The sequence below is a fragment of the Sitodiplosis mosellana genome, unplaced genomic scaffold (genome assembly GCF_009176505.1).
Source record: "Sitodiplosis mosellana isolate CC-2019 unplaced genomic scaffold, AAFC_SMos_1.0 Smas_scaffold_6191, whole genome shotgun sequence".
In the NCBI taxonomy this organism is placed as follows: Eukaryota; Metazoa; Arthropoda; class Insecta; order Diptera; family Cecidomyiidae; genus Sitodiplosis; species Sitodiplosis mosellana.
In genome coordinates, this window is record NW_022601432.1 from 5762194 (window position 1) to 5784025 (window position 21832).

The window sequence follows — 21832 nt, forward strand, 5'->3', positions numbered from 1 at the left end:
GCCGCATTTTTCTGCTGCTATTGCTCTTGCTGTAGCTGGCAAACCCAAATCCACCGAGAACAAAGTGGAAAATGATGATGAGGTGCCGACTTAACACAACATGACAATTGCATGTCGTGAGATGTGTGACGATCTCCCGGCTGACGTGTGCCGATGTGACAATATCTGAGACTTGCGTGACGCGGCCACAAAAGATGTGTATGTTTTTGCGCAAAATGAAAAAAGAAGAGAAGAAAAAAAAAATGGAAAAAATGAACGAACTTGCCTATTGTGTCAGCAGCACACACTTATCATCATTTGCTCGATGGGTGTGTATGTGCGTATTTATTTCGTTGGGTTATGAATATGAATCTTAATATGAATATGATCATAGCTATTATGCGTTTATTGCTCATATCTCACTATTGCTCAGCACTCACGCGCGTTAAAATCAAAGAAAACATTTAAGAAATTCACACGTGTGCCGACAGAGCGCACCGTGTTGGATTTGGATTTTCATCCAAGTGCTTGAATTATTATCGGTGGTAAACGATCTTTGGGATGAATGTTACGAGCGATCGTTGTCAGATGATTAGAGCGGTTTTTTTTGTTTCTTTTCAACGCAACGTGTGTCTGACATTGAAGAACCTCCGTTCTTCTTTTGACCGTTTTCAATTCGAAATTACATCAAGTAAATTTATTTGTGAACAATAAATCACTTTGCGCTCATTACAAGCAAGTGTTTCGATGAGCGGGCGGTCGGTTGGTCAGTTGTACGACCGATTGATCTTCAGTACGCAGTAGAAAACCAAACAAAAAAATTCGATCAACGAAACAGCGGAAAAAGAAAGAAAAAAATAACGTTTCAACTATTTACACGCCACGACTAAAAGCTATATGTATAAGAAACGCAATTCTCCTGACTCATGCCAACTTGTCGATTCGGCCGTTTTTTTTTCCATCGTTCGTTGGTTTTTTGGCCGAAAGTCCAACATGCATGCACTGGACAAGGTCTTTTTCTCACTTTTCACAATCATTTCCGCACAGCATCAATTAATTTACCAGAAAAATGGCCACTTTGAACTGCAGCACACACCATTAACCATGTTCTGATCATGTAGCGCTTTTTTTTTCTCCAACGTTAATTCGTGTCCACGTGAGAAAATGAAACGACACGACCGACAAAAAAAAATGTGCTAATTAGATATTATAAATTTAAAAAAAATATATTTGAAAAAAGAGTTGAAAGTTAACAAGAGCGAAAATCTAATTATGTCCAACTGAAAAGCCGTATAATTAGCATGGTGTTGGTAATTTTATTTGGTCTGTGTCTCTAGAGAATTTCAAATTGATTCAGTTTCTATTAAAATTGAATAATTTTTTTTTGTCGTTTCTTTCTGTGTTTCAAACGACGTGCAATACGAAAGGAAAAAGTGTAAACGTTGGTGCGTTTATCTCTCTTGTAATTTGAACTCCATTCTCTTTGAGGTTCAGCTAGCTAATTAATGTAATTTTCTTACAAAAATTCCGCCTTCGAAACGATTTGTAGAATTAGACGAACGAACGAACAAAAAAAAACACATTGAATAGATAACTGAAAACTTGTTTTGCTATCTATTGCTTCGATATAGAACTTCGACAATCAGGTGTGGTTGTGTGTGTACTTTGGTGGAAAAAAGAATGCCTCCGAGTGTATCGAAAACAACAACACGAAAAATTCCATGCAGAAGAACCGCCGTATCAGCGGCAGTGGAAAGATTTCAACAGAAAGCATCGACAACAAACAGGCCACGACGACGACGACGATGGCGAAGATGACGATGAGATCGCTTTTATTATTATCGTTCAAGAACATGTTCATAAATGATGGTGTGAGTTTGTTGAACTTTGGTTCGGTTGTTGCCGTGAAAAGTTATGCGCGCGCGCATCGTGTCTGAGTGCATTGTGGCCAATGTACGCGCTTGCAATGGTGTGTTTGCTGAGAAGGAAGCAAAAGGTGTTCGTTTTGGCATTTCAACAATAACAACAACAACAACAAAAAATAGCCATTGAAAATTGCATACCATCGAATTAAATAACCGATGGCATTTTCATTGCCGTAAGCATGAACAGATTAAAATGATCTTCTTTATCCCAGGCACGTTCAATTGCAGAAGTAGCCGAAGAAGAAGAAAAAGAAGCGGTAAAAGAATGATGATAAAAAAGAACGACCGCAGCAGGAAACTTTTATTCTATGCAAAATTATATCTATTCAAATAGTTGTGATCCACACATAAATTAGTCGTAGTTGAAATTCCAATCGGTTATGCGATGACCCACCCATAATAATTATAGACAAAAGTCAATGGAATACGTGAATTTTTCATCGATGTTTATTCATTTTGGCAACCCATAATTCTGAAGCTTTTTTGCTTCTGCGCTTTTTTCTCCGCATTCAATCCTCTTGACTTTTGTTTCCGTCTGAAACGCACCGTCTCTATAACAAATTGTACAATTTTTTGTGTACACAGCCTATTCAAACAGGTCGCTAGGACAAGATTCTCTCGAATATGTTTACATCGTGACTGGACACAATTGAACTGCTTAAATTGTTGTTTAATATTGGGTATTTGATTGTTTTTGAGACGAAAAAATCAACAACAACACAACAACATATTAGCAAAATAGGTGCTATAGAATCATGATTGGACAGAATACTTAATGCTTGATTGATGACGCTACGCGCTGGCCCGCGAAACTATTTCCTACTACTTCAGCATATTCAATGTGACCAGCGCAATTATATGTATATTCTAAACACCGATTTTTAAATGATGTGTTTATTTCCCGCTGATTTACTTCGCGATGATCGTCATTCATTCACTTCTGATTTATTTATAATATTTGCATTTTTATATGTGGATTTTCCAGCCAGCTTTGTAATTTTAACCTTTCTCATAACGTTCAACGCTCTTTTTTTTCGTCTCTGTGGTATCTTTTGTCTATTCGACTTCTTCGTTTTTTTTTTTCGTTGATTTCTGTTTGGTCGCGATCGTGTGTGTTTTGATTCTGTTGAACCGGTTAAATGCGCCTATTCGGATTCCAAAGTGTGAATGTGTTTTTTCTTCTTCTGTTGTTATCATCGCAGAATAAAATTTATACTGAGAACAAAAAATTAGGCAACAGGTTTTTCTCGTCATATCAACGAGTTGGCACGTACGACATCTTTTTCTGTCTTGCTGTACCTAACTGGACACCTCTCAAGACAAACTAGATGCGCCATTGAAATTGATGATTCTTCGATTGAGACACAAATAGATTCGATCAATGTGTCATCGATTTGAAGTGGCTGACACGTGGACTTGACTTAACCTAGAAACCAATCATCTTCTATTCAGCGAAGCCACAGCCATTTTTTTTTCTCCAAACCACAGACAAATATATCCGAACATAAAAAAAAAATCTGATTCGGAAAAAATAAATCGAAGAATTTGTTAATTCAAAAATTGTTGATGTTAATTACAAAATGATCATGAAACGAAAGAAAACAACACACATTCCCAGTAAATTTATGAGACATTTGATTTTTAACCGTGTTTAGTGCAGTCCCAATGAAACAAACAAAAAATGTTAATTATTACGTGAATCAATCAGGTTATGACTGGCTATTGTTTTGGGCCAAAAGTTAAACGGTGATTTATTGCCAGCGCATTTTTAATTGCACGTCTCGACCAGTCATTTACAAATTGGTTTTCTTGAAACAAACTCAAACACAAGAAAAATGGGTTTTCTTGAATGAAATTTCATGCGATATTGGATAAATGGCGCCTTTTGTACTCTTCAAGGTTGGAAAAGCATGATCTTTTATGCCGTCAAAGCCTTGGGAATATAGCAATGAATTTTCGCTGCATCACCTGAAACACTTGTTTATCGATTTATTGGATAGTAAAAACAAAACAAAAAACAGTAACTACGGCAGCAGAAGAAGAAAAAAGCATTTCAACGTCTGTTAGTCCAATCTCTAATATGAACAAGAAGAAAAATTAAAACGGTGTGTTATTTTAACATGTGGCTGGAACCTTGAGGTGATTAAGTGCAATAGCACCGTTGCATTGCCTTCAATGAAAATGAAATTTTGTGTGAAATGCCGAATGTGCATGCCGATGACATCGACCATAACACAACACACACACACAATGAATTATCAGGGCTTTTCTCTCTCAGCCAAGCGTGACACAAATGAAGGGCCGTAAATCTTAATCAGTTTATTGGTCTCCATCAAATTCATCTGTCTATTATTGTCATATTTATCGCTTCAATGCAATTTGTAATTCCTTTGGAATTACGTAAATTTGAAATTTGCGCAGATTCCTTTCGATTATATTTGTTGTACATATTATGGTTCGAATCGATATCGCAAGCTTGACAAAGCAAGAAAGACAGAAAAAGCCCGTAGAGAGAGAGAAAGACAGACAGAGAGAGAGAGAGAGAGAGAAAAAAAACCTTGACAATTCACATGTATTAGAAAGTATACCAAAATTTATCGTAAAATCGTATAAATAATGTCTAATGAGGCCCATATTTGAATGTGTATATATGACAAAAAAACAGACATCGCATTTTGGTAGTTTGCTTGCGTTAACGTGATTTCTACTCTCTGCTTTCCTTCTTTATTCCCATTTTTCTTTCTCTATGGCCCTCTCTCACTCTCACTCTCTCCCTCTCTTCACCTAATGATTTTCATCATGTGTTTATTTTTCCCAACAAAAAATGCAATAAAATGAACGTGAAGCAAAAGAGAGAAAACGAATCGTATCATTCACTTTGGCCCATTCAAGTGAAAGAGAGAATTATTAATGGCAAAATGTTGAAAATTTACTCAAATCAAATTACAATGTTGCTCGCTCTCTGTTCACTCACAGTACAAGAGAATTTTTGTTTCTCTCTTGGACCGGTAAATAATGTGCAAACTCATCATACACACACACACACTGAACATTATTATTTGCCAATTTATAATAAATCGAAGAAGAAAGACGAAAAAACTACACGGTCACAAACAACCGAAAAAAAAGAGAGCGAAGACGAAGACGTGAATTTACACATCACCAAAGTGAATATGTTGAGCCATTCACACAGAAGAATAACACACAACGACGTTGACATTGTCATTCATGTGAAAATGAAACTTTTCTCAGCCACACTCAATTGGTCAATTCACTTACAAAGGTGCCCATTTTTATGGTTATTATTTGATTTGCTTTGTGTGCGATCAAAAAATAATGATAAATTTTGTGTTCGTTGTTTTGCCTGTTGTTTCGTCTTCTTCTTTTTGTTTGAAGCTTGTCTACGAGTTGTTGCTCGCCTTTTATTCGGTTGAAATGTTGACGGTTCGTCAGATTTTCCATTGATACAGATACACACGAACACAACACAGCACCAAATTGTGTTGTCATTGTTTTTCAGTAGATTTATGGCCATTGGCCACCATTTTTCCTCACCGCGTTGTGTCCGTCGTCAAAGATATTCGATAAACGAATCATCTCTTTTATTTAGCAATAAATTCGTGCATTGTTTATCAGAATGACCAAATAACAGAAAACAAAAGAGACTAAAAAAACACTCTCGATTTTCCCATCTACGCCGTAGACACAAATAAAAAAATTGGCATGTGCCCGAATTGCAAAGCAAACCGAAATGATTGCCGAAATTATTTTTTAATTCAATTTTGCACGAGCACGTGTGAATGAGTGTCCCGCCAAGCAAATGTTATCGCAAATTTCCAACGAAAGACAAAAAACGTAAAAAAGCTCCCATTGTTGTTGCTGTTGTTGTTTTTCGATCGGTATCAGTTTTCGGCCACATAATATTTGTTACAAATATTATTTTAGCACCATCCAAAATGGAAGTGTGGCCACAAAACCACAAATTAAGCCCATATGATATGAAGCAAATAGTCGAAAAACCGAAAAATCAAGAATTTAATTCAATGTTTATTGTGAAATTCCAATTCGGCTTTACTTTATTTATTTATCAACAGCAGCAGCACCAGCACCACTACCACCACATAAACACATTAAATTGAAATCAATTTCACTTGCAAGAACTCGCCAAGTGAGCAAAGAAAATACAGCAGCAACAATAAACGCCGTACGCAACCAACAAAAAAAAAAAAAAAAACAAAACAAAAAAGAAATTTTTTACACCTCAGACTCGCACATTAGCTGCTTGGTCGGTTGATTTGTGTTTATGTGCGGCTTTCAACCTAATTGCTCGTATAAAATAGTTGCGAATTTTTAAATCAAATATATCTCAAAATACTTACACCACTTTCGCAAAAAGGCACTAGATAATTTAGCGCATAATTTATTTCTGTTTCCGTGCATTTTTGTGTGTGTGTTTTTGTTATGTCTTAAACCTTTTTTTTTCTCAAATTCAGTTATAAACTTTTTTAATCTTTTTTGTTTGCTTCTTCTTCTTCTTCTTAAATCGATGCGTTTCAAAATGTCTTTTCGATGCGCCTATTCACACAGTTCTCGCTTCTGAAATTGAATTACACCCGAAATAAGTGAACAACGAAATGGAAAAAAAAAATCGAAACAACGATCAATTTCACTGCACTTCACACTTCAAACGAAAAATAAAATAAAATCACTAGACACGTTCACTCGCTCGCGTTTCTACGGTTCGGCAAGTGAATTAGAAAATTGCTTTCGATTTATTGTTTGTCTTCCCGTTCGTGCACAAAACATTCACTCAAATATAGAAAAAAAAAATCCAACTTAATTTTTCTTCGCGCCTACAATTGACACAATTCTTTGATTTCAAAATTTTGGCTCTCTTATCAGTTCGTCACTGGTTTTGTTTTGAGACTAGTTAAAAAGAAACAGAAATCATTTGTTCAAACTACACCAAGTAATTATGGCAAATGGAATTGTTTCGAGTAAATATTTGAAGAGAGAGAGAGAGAGAAAACAAGAACGATGACAATCGGCAAAATGTTATGTTCAAGCAATCGCGCCGTTCATCTCTTGATGAATGAATATGTTTTTCGTACGTTTGCGGTGTGTGACGATCAAGAGTCAATAGAACGATTTGCGCGGTCGAGAATTGAACTGGCCAAGCATTGCGATTGGGAAACAAGGAAGGGGAACGGCATCAACGGCGGCGACGACGATCATCACAGCGACAACCAGTCGTCATCATTTTCGTCATCGGCGGTGGCGACGGCAGTGGCAACGAACAAGACGAAGTAAACAATCCCATCGATCTGTTGTACTGTTACACTGTTGTTTAATCAACAATATGCTCATTCCATGTAATCACACTAACACTTACAATTGGTGGGCCATCGCTGTTAGTTTGTGAATGAACTGATGTAACCGAATGGAATGCACGATTGCAGTTCGATTAGTTCGACTATAACCTTATCACAATAAGCAATGCAATCAATTGAAACAGTTGTGGCTGCTTTGAACATTCCATTTCTATTGATTTGACTTTCATTGATTTATGATGGGCAAATCATTGTTGGCGTTTGTTATTTTCTTTGGATTTGCTTTTCAAACGCAGCCCGATCATTTACACATACAATTTGTTCAATGTATCGAATTGGTTTCAAGAGCGTCGAATCGATAGAGAAGAAGATTTATGGCGGCGAGAGTGATCTACGATGTATGAAAATCAAATGTTATACAATTCAAGGCATTGATCAATTGGAGTTTGACCAAACTTTATCACTTTGGAGTCCGCTGCAAAATTTCAGGATATATCTTCTGAGTAAATTCTATCGAAACACATAAAAAAACGAATAAAATACATCAAACAAAGCAGACACACACAAAAAAATTGTTATCAAAATCGTCACCCCATTCTCATGGCTAAGCGATTCGAACTGGTTCCAAATCTCTCAAAGACTCGTCTTGGGAGATGTTTGCTGGAATTTTTTTCTTTCAGCGAAATTAAGGAAATGTCAAAAGAAGATGATCATATGTTTTCCAGTTTATTATGACGGCAACGATGAAGAGAAAACCCGATTGTACTAGGAAAACTTTTCCTGGAAAAGTGATAAGAATAAATGTGGAAGCTTGCTAAGTCACATTTTCAACATGAACCAAATGAATAGCATTAGAAAAAAGGAAGAGGAATGTGGGTCGAGCAAAGTGGTTTGAATAGACCAGTTTAACAAACACATTGTTCGGCTTTAACATCGCGAATTGGAAAGGAAGCTGAATGCACGCGTGTGTGTGTGTGTGTGAGCGTTTGCTAGCTTGTTCTCAAAACTTGTAACCGCTCATGAAAATCCAGTAGCACAACTAAAAATGGTAAAAACCAGATTTCGACGGAAGACAAATAAATCCAGCGCAACAATGTTTTTTTTTCTATTCCCTTCAATATCGGTAGCCCGTTCATTCGACATTCGGTTATCGTTTGGATAAATCGTTATCTTTTGGTGCGCCGGTTAACTCAGCTCGTTTATCACTGACAGACAGGAGGCAATTGTCATTTTCCCGTTTCGTCATTTTCGTCACATTCACTCACTCAAAATCAATGAGCAGTATTAAGTAATCGAAACGGAGGAAAAATACAAAGCTCAAGTGGAATTAAGAATGAAATGGCCTGCCAAACGAAAATGGAACACGCACATTCCGCATCGCAACTGCAAAATCAAAATCACATATATAAATTCAAATCGAATTTAGTGCATGATTGCGTAAAATGTGTGTGTGTGTGTGTGTGCATGAGCGCGCGCGGTTCAGTGAAACGAGTTTAAAAGCGTCTTTAAGAAAACCTTGATTGTTTCGCTCAGAATGAGAATGAACCATAAGCAATGGATGCGTGTGTATATATGCACATGTGTGTTGAATATGATTTTTCGTTCAACACAATTCAGTACTAAATAGTTGTAATGGCCCAATTTTAGCCGGTTTAGCAATTAAAGTATTTACAACGGCACAAAAACACTAACCAAAACAGAGCAAGTGAATGAACAAAACGAAAAAAGTTGGCAGTAGCCAAACAACAGCAACAACAACAGCAGAAGCAGAAACAGCAGCAGCAGCAGCATTGCACATACATAATTGTAACGATTTTGAATATTCTGTGAGTACAAATTATGCAAATGCGGGTAAGTGGCGGTGAATCGGATTTGATCGATGCGTAGTGCTGTGTGTTTGAATCGCCAGATCGATTTTTTGATTGTGCAAAATTGTTCATCGATTTCGAAGATGATTTAAATTCGAAAACGAAAAGAGAAAAAAGCCGCACACACAAAATTACACTCGCTAGAAACGCAACGTATTGTTTGTTTGTGAGCGTGCGCGCTCGTGTGCACGAGAGAAAATTCTCATTAAACTGCCAATGCTTTTTTATGCAATATCTTTGAAATAAAACCTAATGAAATGAATGTTAATTGTTATGATGTTTCTACAGTTTACGTCAATCGAAATGAGTAACAAGGTCATGAATGCTGCTAATCACTTCACACCACTCTGCCTAAATAAACTTTGCATTTTTTTTTTTTTTGCAATTTAATTCGTAATTTTTCTTGAAACGAGTTTTCTCGTTGATGCACAAAATACTGTTTGTGTGTTTATTCTTCGTTTAAAGAAATTTTTTCCATCGTTGATTTGTCAAAGAAAAGGGTGTCAGAGGTGACAACCGTCAAATTGCTTCAAACTTAGAACGCAATAATGGCATTGCCACTATTATTACGAACGTTTTTTTTTCAGTTGTATCTATCTCTGTCGTATTTATTGGCTATGTAAAAATAGCCACAGGTTAATTAAGTTTTCACTCAGCGGTCGACCTTTGTATCATACACCAATAAAATCGTTCATAATTCTCGACGAAAAAAAAAATGATTATTTGCAAGCCGCCGCCGTCATCGTTTTGGCGCGCGTTCGTGCACATTCCACATTTACATTTATCGATAAGAAAACTCGCTGAAAAAAAAATGATGAAGCGAAAATAGTAATTGAGTGCCGTGTATCTCAAGCCGGTCATCAGTTGGATCGAAGCAATAGATAACAGATAATAAGTGCATGTTGTGTGTCTTGACTCGATTGCAATAAATTTGCATCAAAATTGTATTGAATGCATTGACATTAATCTCAATCTTCAAACGAAAACAACATCGACCAACAGAAAAAAAATTGGAATGAAAAAAAAAACGCTTCAAAGTAAAAACGAATCTGCTCCAAAGTCTCTCTGACGAAAGAAAGAATGAAAAAAAAATGCAAGCAACCAGCGCTCGGCCAGCTTGCTGGTTGGCCATTTTACTTTTCAAAACGCATTCAATCGAATTTTTAGCGCAATTCGTCATTAATTATGGCATTTAGCAATGATAATATAGTAATAGAAGGTAAAAACCGCACGCATCAAATGCTTGTTTTCTCTTTTCATGCCCACGAATGTCAGTGCGCAACAATAGCAACAACAACAAAAAAAAAACACCAACTGAAACGAAAATCGCACTTTTTTCTGAAATCGACGCTGAAAAATCATCATCGTTTCAGAGAGTGCAAATCCAAATCGGCAATTATTTGTTTTCATTTCTCTTGATGGCGCGCACGCACACACACGTGCTGCATTACGGATTCCTTTCAATTGAACGAAAATGGGATAAATAAATTCGTGGCATCATTTCAAATAAATTGTGTTGTGCCATGTACACACCACTATCATAGCCATCACCACCACCATCACATACATATGTGGATTTTATTTATCCATGTTTTTTTTTCTCCTTCGTTCGATCACCAATTTGATTGCAATGGAAAATGCAGCCTATGCGCATCATTAAGTTATCAGTATAACGCCTATGAAATGTGAAACAGCGCAAAAATACGAAATTATTGTGTGTTTGCGCTTGTTGTTGTTGTTTTTTATGTTCGCATTGAAATCGGATCGCCAACCGATCAGAAAATTTTATTTTTTTTCTGTCTGTGGTTTGACTGATGGTTTTGCTTTTCGCTATTAAAAAAATTATTATTATGTATCGAATAGTGATAATTCGATGAAAAAAAAGACAAAGGCTGCGTGTCGGCGGCAGTGGAAAATTGAGTTAAGGAAGCTTTTGGAGCGAAATGTGAGCTGTTTATGCCAAACTATCGAGATTGTTGATCGAAATGTCGGAATAATTTATTGGCGCACATTAAAAAGACAAAGGCGGTTTTAAGGAATTATTCGTGCGAGATATTTCCATATCGAAATGCGGCTTATGGCCGAAATTTTTTGAACGCTAAATACTCGTTTAGCTTGAATATTTTCCTTTGTCTTCGGTGTTTTGGATCTCATGTTTTGTCAATCGTTTTTTGTTTTCTTATTTCGTTGTTCGTGTCGTTATCTCTTGAAAATGTGAACAAAAAAGAACTTGAGCGAATAATGAGATGGAAAATTCAAGTTTGAAACTGAACTGGTTATTACGCGTCGCGTCGAATAATGTTAATGCATAAATGTTTTGCGATTGCGGTGCGGAGGAATAAGAAGAAGCCGACGACGACGACGAAAAAGAGCCGTTGTATGACATTCTGAACCGCATTTCTTCTTCATATGCAACACGAATCAAACCATATGGAGAAAGATGTGGCAGAAGCAACAACGGCACCGACAACAACACCGCAGCAATGAAAAGATGAAAAAAAAATCAACGGCGTCGGATTGTGTGCATTGTCCATTTCATCGAATCTGGGTTAATGGAGCATTATTCTCGGTCTAACGAAATATGATGTGTGTGTGTGTGTGTATGTTTGTTGCTGTTGCTGTTTTTTGTGTATGTTTTACAATCACGACTACAACTGCATATGTGCTCAGTAAGTGCACTGCACAATCGTAATTTTCTTGTTTATACATATTGCTGTTCGTTGCTGTTGTTGTTTCGATTTGGCACTGGCACACGAATCTCATCGACGGCCAGCGCTCTGCACACACGAATCACCAACAACAAAAAAATGATTCGAAAGAAAAACAATGCCTTGGCGAAGAAGGAAAAAAGCAGCGCACAACAAATAATAAACAAATGTGCAGATGAAGAAAAGAGTTTTGTTGTTATGGTTAAATCTGTGTGTGTTTTTTCCACTCATTTGGCAACTCATCTCTCCTATCGTGTTGTTTTTTTCTCTTTTTTCATTTAATTCGGCTGGTTTTTTATCATTCAAAGATGAAGCGAATAAAAAACACTTTGCTAAATTCAGTATTGGGAGAAGTAAAAAAAAAGATATGGTAGTAAATGGAAACGAATATTTGAAAAGAAAAAAAAATCAGCGGCAGTAACAAGATGGCAGCTCACGTAAGGGGGAAAAATCCATCTGAAGACATAATAATACGCATGGTGAGGCATTTGAAGTAAGAGCAACAGCGAAAAACAGCAACAACAACATAAACCTGTTGCTATTGTACACACCATATAATGTAGTCATAAATGGACATTTGATTGAGCTTGCTGCAATGATTTAAACATGATTTTTACTTTGATCGTGCAGCGAGAACGGAATTTTTTGTGTGTGCTCGCTCTTTGCTTGAAATCCCCAAAAATCGAAATCAACATCGAAAAACTCGTAAATCTCCACATTGATTCAATGCGGTAATTACAATCATATCGAGCCAAAATAAATCGTTTGATTGCGCGCGCAATGGAATTTGGATGGCAAACAAGTGGACGGCCGTTTTTTTCTTTCTTTCGGGAATTCGGTTTACTTATGAAAAACAACAACAAAATAGCTCCGAAGAAAAAAGAAACAAAACTTTTTTGTCTCGATTCAATATTTATCTACGCACAGGTGGACGAGCGTAAGCATGCTCGCATACGCATTACTGTTGATGAATAATCGAAAATGATTCAAGTGTGCGCGCGCGCGAGCGCTTAATGAGCAAAAATAATTGCGGATATTAAAACGGTGTGTTTAAAATAGCCACAGAAAATATTGTGTGTTTTTTTCAGTGTGTTTTTGAGTATACAGACTCAAATGAGAGTGCTCATGTTCAAACACACAGGTAAATTCCACTCACATTCGATCGAATGGAAGCAATCATCGGAACAATCGTTGCATACCAAATCACAAAAACTCTCTGCCGTCCCCAAAAACAACACCAAAAATGAGTATTGAAATTAAAGGGAACCATTGTTATCATACGCTCAATTTGATACATTCCACCAGCGTAGTGTGTGAGTGTGTGATGCATGGAATTTTGGTCGGGTAATCCATTGCCGTTTGTTCGTTCTTCTTATTTATTCTATTCGCAGAAATATTTACATTCGCATTTATTTCGTTTTGTTGCAAACCGTGCAATAAATTAACGCTAATGAATCATTTTGCATTGCAGGTCTCGTACTCACCACGGCGCAATTACCTTTCGCGTTATAATTTTCTATTTATTTTTCTTACATTGCTCTCCAGTCAGTTAGAAATAGATATCAACATGTGTGTTCAGTCTCTTTCTCTCTCTCTCTTCCTCTCTCCTGAGAGAGTGTTGTATGCACAAGCACACTGTGGAAATGTGCACACAAATGGGCAATAAAACACCGTGCTCTGCACTGGAAGTGTCTATTGATTGAAATGAACGCATTTCAAGTTGATAGGAAAATTTATATGAATTTCTTTGGTTGTGAGCAAGAGTGCGAACGCAATTCTACGGATTTATTTAAATTGGTTTTATGTTCATTGGGCATCATCTATCTCGTACGAGATATATGGCCACATCAAATGACCAATACTCAAACAAATCGAGCAGCAGCAGCAGCAGCATTCGACTTGAACAAAGAAAACGATCGAAATACGTGTAATAAACGGTGCAAACATATTCGTTTTATAAATTTTTTCCAATTTTTTTTTGTTGGTTTCAATAAAAAAGAAGAAGAAGAAGAAGAAAAATGGACTGAAGCGATGTGTATTGAACACACATTCACTTTGTTGTTTGTGCAACGCGATATATTCGAAGCAGCAGCAGCAACAGCCACAGAAACGATCGAAGCATCAACGGGCCAACGTAATCGGTTACTGAATGCTTTGTAAACGCATACATAGCAAGAATACATGAAATAAAGAAAAACGATATAAAAAACTAGCAACTACACAGCACACATTGAGCCATAGGCGCAATACCGTTATCCGATGCCATTAAAATTTTCTCTTTAATTGAAGCGACCAAGTGGAATCAGTGTATGTGCTTTGGCTAAACGGCTCGCTACAAATCAAACCATTCAATTTGATGTTTGGCCTTTACACCATCATGATCTGCACCGTTTTTTTTCTCTTCTTCTTCCTCTTGCAATGTGTGTTATCTCATTCCGGGCCATGATCAAAATTCCAGTTTATCACATACAAACACACACTCTGTGTGTGTGTTTATCATGAGACAACAAACTCACAGTAACTTTTGAGCATCGATCGAAACAATTCATCAATCGGCTTTTCTGCAATTGCATTCGATTGAAACTGAAATGACAGAGAATTCTTTTAACTATTTTTACTTCATTATCCCCCAATGAATCGTCCATTTTCATTGTCTAATCATAATATCGTATTAAATGAATTGAAAATGTCAACTGTAATATTCGCTCTAAATCATTTGTTGTCTCAAGAGTGTCCGTGTGTTTTTGTTGACAGAAATTCGGTATTTCCGTCAATAATGGCTTACGAAGACCGAAATTCTTTATAGCAAAAATGGGTGACGGTTGCGATTTCGATCACATGTTTTTTTTTTAACGAACAGTCACGGTTTAGTGCATTTGACCGATTATGAAACAATCATTCCGAATGGAATACACACTGTTTCTGGTTTTATTTATCAAATTCAACTCTTCGCTTGGCTCGTCGTTGCCGTCACTGATTTTGTTTCTGTTTAGCTTTCACGAGAGCTCAAAAATACCATTCACCGAACAACAACACTTCCGACCACCATATAATTTATTATTGAAATGCAACTGTATACGATCTCAACCGCTGAACAACCTTGAACTATGATCACAAAGTGCAAAGGTTTTGTTACACGCTGCCATTTATCGTAATTGTTCTGTTCCACTGTGAATCGATGATATTCTTAGAAATGGGTTTTATGGATGGCATCAATTAGCGAATTGATGCGATTGCATTAGATTCCATTCAAAAGTGGTAATGGTATTGAAGGCTTGGTAGCCTCAATTCAAAGAAGAAAAAAAACGAAACCGCCAATGTTGCCTGTGTTAAACACATATATAGAAAATTACTTAATAAATGCGTAAAAATCATTGTTTGCGTTGACACCAATAACATCAAAAATATGCTTTCATATACCAATTTTGGATGGTTAAAAAGAAGGGACACACGCACACAAAAAAAAACGATACTCGTTTTTGTTTTTCTTGCCCCAAACACCGCATATTCACACCAAATAAAGTAGCAGTGGGAATAATCCACAGAAAAAGAAAGAAAAAATGTTATAAAGAAACATTAAAACAAAGGAGCGAAAGAGACTTTGATGAAGTCGAATGAAAAACAAGGTAGCACATCGAAGAGAAGTTGCCAAATGTGTATTGACAATCAGAAAATGTGTTTTTATACTCATTTTGCCCTTGAAATTTCTGGTGCGAAATCTCTGGCAATTTATGGTATAAATGTGAAAAGCCATAAAATAATTGTAAATGCAACCGTCGATGACGATGATGATGAATGACAGCAGTTGGAAGCTCGCTTGGAATGGCACCGACACCACATATTATTTCGACAATTTCGACACGCATAAACAAATACAAATTCTGATGTAAAATATGAAGAAAGAGAGAGAGAGAGAGAGAGAGAGAGAGAGAGAGAGAGAGATCGATCCAAATCGACGAACTGTTTCATTTTTCGAACTTCATTCACCGTTCATTTTTTTCTTTGGTTTGGCTTTGTTTCTAGTCACTTGTTGTGTATGTCACCAAAGTGATATGTGATCTCAGGCACAACAAATATTTGTAAATATTTTGGTATTGTGAAATTGTTGTTCGGTGCGTATTTTCTCTGTATCCCTCTCTATCTCCCTTTATCTCTCTCTATCTATCTCTATCTCTTTCACTCACTCACTCACTCTTGGTTCGTCTCATGCAGGCGTTTATCTATTTCAAAACGCATATTTCCCTTGTACAGACCTGTCATACATGTTGTGAGAGAAGCCGATCGGAATGAATGTTATTGGTGACGCATTGAATTTTTGGGGCCCCATGAAATATATCTACATATAGTTAAGCATACGATGTGTATGGTGTGCGCATGAATTAGTGTTGAATTTAAAAAACAAGAAGATTGGATTATCTCACAACAGGTCGCGCGTATGGTTTTAATCAAATGCCAAGGACTAGTGCACATAGGAAATCAAGCGAAATGTGTCACCTTGTTTCTCTCTCTCTCTCTCTCTCTGTGGATCATTTAATCATTTTGCCCAATGCATCGAGCAAATGATCGGTTTATGTGCGATTTGATCGTTTTTTCGAGCAAAATTGCAAGCGATTTGGAGTACTAATTAAACCAAAGCACCGAAATATGTCAGTATTTGGTTAATACTATTAACCAATACAGCTTGCATTTATTGCAATATACAAAAACGGTTTGCGAATACAATGGATTTTCTGGAATTAACTCGCAAAATGTTACCAATAAGTAAACGTCATTTTCAATTGATCCATCAGTTGAGTGTGTGTTTTTTTTATTTTTCATTATTTCGTGGTGTGAAAAACAATCAACTCAAATTATGGCATTTATAAATAATGAAGTAATTTCATTTTCTTCTTCTTCATGATCGTGTATTTCGTCAAGTGATAATATCCAGCTGGAATATGATTGTGAGCCTATAATTAGTGCAGCGGAAATATCACTTTAGACCCTACACACTCAGCGAATATGCCAGAGAGAGAGAGAGAGAGAGAGAGAGAGAGAGAGAGAGAGAGAGAGAAACAGAGACAGAGACAGAGAATTGCTGTGCAATTAGCGATTGGCGCAAGTTTAAATACGTGATTCGGTCATTTTGTAAGTGGTTGCATCTAGTTGCAGGCTCGTTGTGCAGGGCGTCAATACTTGTTTTATGTATTTATTTATTTTGGGTAGTTTTTCGCTCTCCCTCATTCTTTCACTGCATTAAATGGCGAGAAGCAGAAAAATCAATCGCGCGCGCGCAGCAGTGTTCGCATAAGCGTACAATATTATTTGCTTTTTATTATTTAAACAGCAAAAACAAAATTGCAATGTATTAATTTGAAATTAAAGCAAGAGCCGCAATTGACTAGTAGCTAGAGCTTGAAACCAGTCATTAAGTAAATCGAGTCGAACTAGACAAGAAAAAATAGTTGTGCATACGATTCATGCAAACACATTCCGTTTGTGCACTTGCCGTGTGTGTGCAATGTGCTTTGTGTCCACTGCATTGAATCATCCATGCTCGCATACACACACTCGTCCTTATTGCGTTCGCGCGAATGACGGAAAATGTTGAGATTCTTATGCATGTACCAACTGAGCACAAATCGAGACGCGATTATCTCTTGCTTCGTCCAATTTTCGAATATTTTACAGCTTTTTTTTTCAGAACTGTACTGACTGGAATTGCGCTGGACTTTTATCGGACCCGTCTCGAAAAATAAAGCGATAGGGAAGTTTGATGGTAAACAAGTTTACATTTGGTCATACCGTGCGATCAGTACCATTGGAAACTGCATCGAGCACACAAAAAACATACGCGCACACACATGGAATAATATCGAGCGCCTGTATCATGTGAACAGCCTCCAAAGATCGATAACGACGACGACGACGACAGAAAAAGAAACAGATTGTTTATAATGAACAAAACTATGTTGTAGATACATTTACACTGCAAATGCAAAAACCACAGCTCCAACGTAATACGTTAACGTTGATGAAAGACATATTTCGAGCTATTTCACATATTTCGCAATGAATAAAACAGGTACACGTTACATATACAGAGACGACCGAAAGAAAGAAATGAAAAATAAAATAAAAACCAAAACGATCCACGTATATAGAAACGTATAATGCGCCATACACATCTATATATTGACGACAATTTTTATAACAACAATCACTTTCAAAACGAAAAAAGTACGAGTTTTTTTTTTCTCTTGCTGATTTCGTGATTGTTGCTGTTCGAGCTTGCTTCTCTCATTGAATTGGCATGCATTCACGGCTGTGCTTACAGATAATCACGAAACGGGCGCTCTGAATATGCTGACTTTGATTTTCCATCGACTTGGTTTCGCACTCGAAATATTCGATTCGGATGCATAAATATATATGAACATGTGAGTCTCTCACCAACACATCTCTTTTCGCTCTTTCTTCGTTACCGTTGTGTGTATGTGTGTTTGTTCAGCCTCATAGATGATTGATTTTGGAAATTACAGCGCGGTTTTCTCAAGTATTTTTTTTCTCTCTCTTTCTCTCTCTCTCTCTCTCTCTCTCTCTCTCTCTCTCTCTCTCTCTCAATTTTAACTGTGTTTTTATTTTCGTATTGAAGGCAACAATCAATTTGGATCACGGCGTTTCTAATTTTTATTGACACAGCATTTCTTTTCGAAAATGGGCTACCAAATGAATTGGATGCCGATTGCGAAGAGAATTGCTCATTCTTAACTCATGCACATGATCCATTTTTTGATTGCCTGTTTTCATCGCATCACTAAATTCTACAATTCACCGTCTGCCAGTGTCGCAAAATCAAAATTGCTCTCTATTATCAGTCACTTGATTGCTGCGCTCATTTTTTTCACCTTCTTCTTCTCCGTGAAACACCACCTTATGTAAATTCAAATATTTACTCGAATTGAAACGTGTTTTTAATCGGAGACGTTCGCTTTTATTTATTTTCTTTTTAATGCGAATGCAATAAAATTATCTATGGTTTTTTTCTTCTTCTTTTTCTTATTTGTCATCGTTCATGCTTCCATTCCGAGTGAAATGTGAAATGAAAAATTGAGTTGTGTCATTTGACATGTAAACAATACAATCTAACTGTTGGTTTCATTTCTCTTTCATTTATTTGGATAAAATGTGTTACATTTTCTGTGGTGATTTAGCCGAACATCAATGTTGTCGTATGATTGTTTTGTTCGCTACAGTTTTTAATTGAGATGTATGGTTCAATTCTCTTTCGCTCACTCGCAACAGCCGCACAAACACCAAATCTTCTGTTTTTTACTTTTTTTTCTCATCTCTCTCATGAGTATATTACCGTATTGAACTCTGTGTCAATTGTATGTGTCTTGTTATTTGAAATACTAAAACTAAAAAATGAACATTGAAAAGTGTTATGTTTTTTTGTCTCGCTATCCAAATATTGTTTCTCTTGCTTATTTGAACTATCAATACCAAGCACTCCACAAATGAACAATGTAATGTACACACATCCATACACAGCAGCAGCAAAAGTATTGTTTGTAAGAAGAAAAACCAAAACAAAACGAAAAGAATTTATATTGCGACAACGAACAAAAAAAAAAGACAAGAAAAAGAATTGGATTTTTTTGCTTTGTAAACGAAGGGACAAACACTAGTTTTTTTTTCTCTTTCAAATAAAATTGAAATGAAGTGATTTGAAATAGACAAAATGAAATGGAACAAACGGCAAAAACAAAAATTACAATGAAATTTAAACGAACGAAACAGAAACAAAAAAAAAATGACAACAACACAAAGCACCGTTCGAAACGACGTTCTTTTTACTACTAATCGTCAGCATAAGCAACCACAAGCAGTCAAGTAGGTTACACCTGAGTAAAAGTGTGTATACACTCGGAGCGGTGCGATAATGATTATTGTTATTGGTATGTTGCTCATTGAGTGAGTGCGTCGGCACGACAACTGAAGCAGCGAGAGAGCGATAGAGTGAGCTAGAGCGAAAACGAGTGATAAAGATGGAGCTGAACAGAGAGATCGAATGAACGAACGAACCGAGCGAGTGTTGGCGAGAGAGTAAGAGAGCGCTCACGCATGCAGTGAGATGGATAAAGAGGGAGATGGCTTGGCAGGCGAATATTTTCGAAGAAATAACCGAGAGTCGAAGCAAGTACGAACGAGATAGAGATAGATCGAAACATAGGAATACGAAAGATTCGAGGCGATGTGTTCATGTTGCACGCGGCCAACTGTGATTGTATTTTTTCGCTTGGAATTACTTTGTACGGAGACTCAACGACATCGATTTATTTACATATCGTTTTTTTTTTCTTCTCTACTTCTCTTCTCTTCTGTTCCGTGTGCTATCAATTCAAAGAGCCGATATTCTCCAGTCAGCGCATTAATCATGCAATACAATCAGGCAAGTAAGCAATCGCACGATCCAATCCAAATAGACTCTATGAGTTCCGTTCGTAAATTTTTCTTCTACACATCAAAGATGTTGGGTTTGCTTTTGGAATCGCACGCGCACGCCTTGATCGTTTTAACAGATTTCTATGCTTTCATCACTTCTACATAGCTTCGATTGTGAATGAAACGAAACGATACAAAAACAAATTATATGTATGGTGCATGCGTATTTTTATGACTATGAACTTTTCGGGTTACATGATCTCTATCATGCACATTGTACATAGTCTCTTTTTTTTTCCTCATCGAAAACGCCATTCGATACGGTTTTGCTTTGCCGATCGAAAATTGATTATGTTTCATTTGATCATATACATAAATTCCCGTCCAGGTGGGACTAAATTGATTATGCTGCTTGTGATGGCATCAACCGATTGCCATAAAATCAAATCAGTGACATAATATCACGTTATGGATGTTGTCAGTCCCAAAATAATAATATTCATATTGGTATCGATATCGTTGGCATAGAAAACAAATGAATGATGAAAGTGGAACCATCTTCGAATGTGTGCGCGCGCGTGCTCTCATATGCTTTTTTTGGAAAAATTCATTCTTTGTGGCATGACATTTATGTCTGTTTGTTTTTTTTTTCGTGTAGATGTGCCATATGCATGATGCTTATCTCTCTTCAAGTCGCCTCATCTATCGCATTTCCAGCAAGAGAGCCAACGGTTTCTTTTTTCGTGTATGCGGGTTACAGCTTCCACGAAATAGTTATAAAAAATGAGTGCAATCAGCTTCCATTTCTAGTTTTCGAATGGGCATTTGGAAAATAAGAAACACATACACTTACACACATACCATGTACTACACACAAACTTAATTTAATGGCATGATATTGGTCATTATGTCGTTTATGTGGACATTTTTTGAAATGACGTTCAACACACGTGTTCCATTGCCGCGTCAAATCGGAACCCTTTCGAATCATCTCAATAGAGATAGACAAACAGGTAAGAGAGAGATTTCTCAGGTAAAAGAGAGAGAGAGAGAGAGAGAGAGAGAGAGAGAGAGAGAGAGAGAGAATCGGGTGACTTTGATTCATAAAAATTCCGTTCTACTTAACTCTATGATCACGAGCTCATCTTCATCTCTCTCGATGCTCTCGCGGTCTGGAATTCATTTAGTAAATTAAATGATTGTTTCGAATTTAAGATAGTAAAAGATGAAACTCGATTTCTCAAAATAACCATCATCATAAATTATCCAGTTGAGTGTTTAAGGCGACCATTTCTCGAGATAGTCATGCCAATTTTCTAGCAACCCAGATATTGTTGCAGATAATTGTATGGCTTTAGATTTGCATTGGAAATATTGTGTGTGTGTGTATGTTTTTTTTTGTCATTTCATGCAAACAATTTCACTTTAACCGTGTACCATATGAAATGATGGCGAATAATTAAACAGACACAGAGAAAGAAACCAACGGCAAATTATGCGGCCATTAGACATTGCAGAAATGGATGAGGGAATACTGCAGTTATTTTCGATTTGCAGCGAAACATGCGACTAAACATTGTCAATTTGAAAAGAGC

General features: G+C 36.7%; 1 protein-coding gene across 14 annotated transcripts in view; it reads right to left on the reverse strand.

The window, feature by feature from the left end:
* LOC129576881 (scavenger receptor class B member 1) overlaps nucleotides 1-21832 on the reverse strand; it is a 68243-nt gene that overhangs the window by 19667 nt on the left and 26744 nt on the right. Inside the window, exons 1-2 of one of the 14 annotated variants that reach the window (XM_055462888.1) lie at nucleotides 19568-19701; nucleotides 6284-6500 (exon numbers count right to left, since the gene is read on the reverse strand). The exons of 4 other annotated variants lie outside the window; for them this stretch is intronic. In XM_055462888.1, coding sequence (XP_055318863.1) covers nucleotides 6284-6344 — 61 coding nt within the window. In that variant the 5' untranslated portion in view covers nucleotides 6345-6500; nucleotides 19568-19701. Of the gene's footprint in view, nucleotides 1-6283; nucleotides 8503-18984; nucleotides 19702-21832 lie in introns of those variants that run through there. 9 more of the 14 variants (XM_055462898.1, XM_055462896.1, XM_055462894.1 and 6 more) reach the window with 9 other exon arrangements.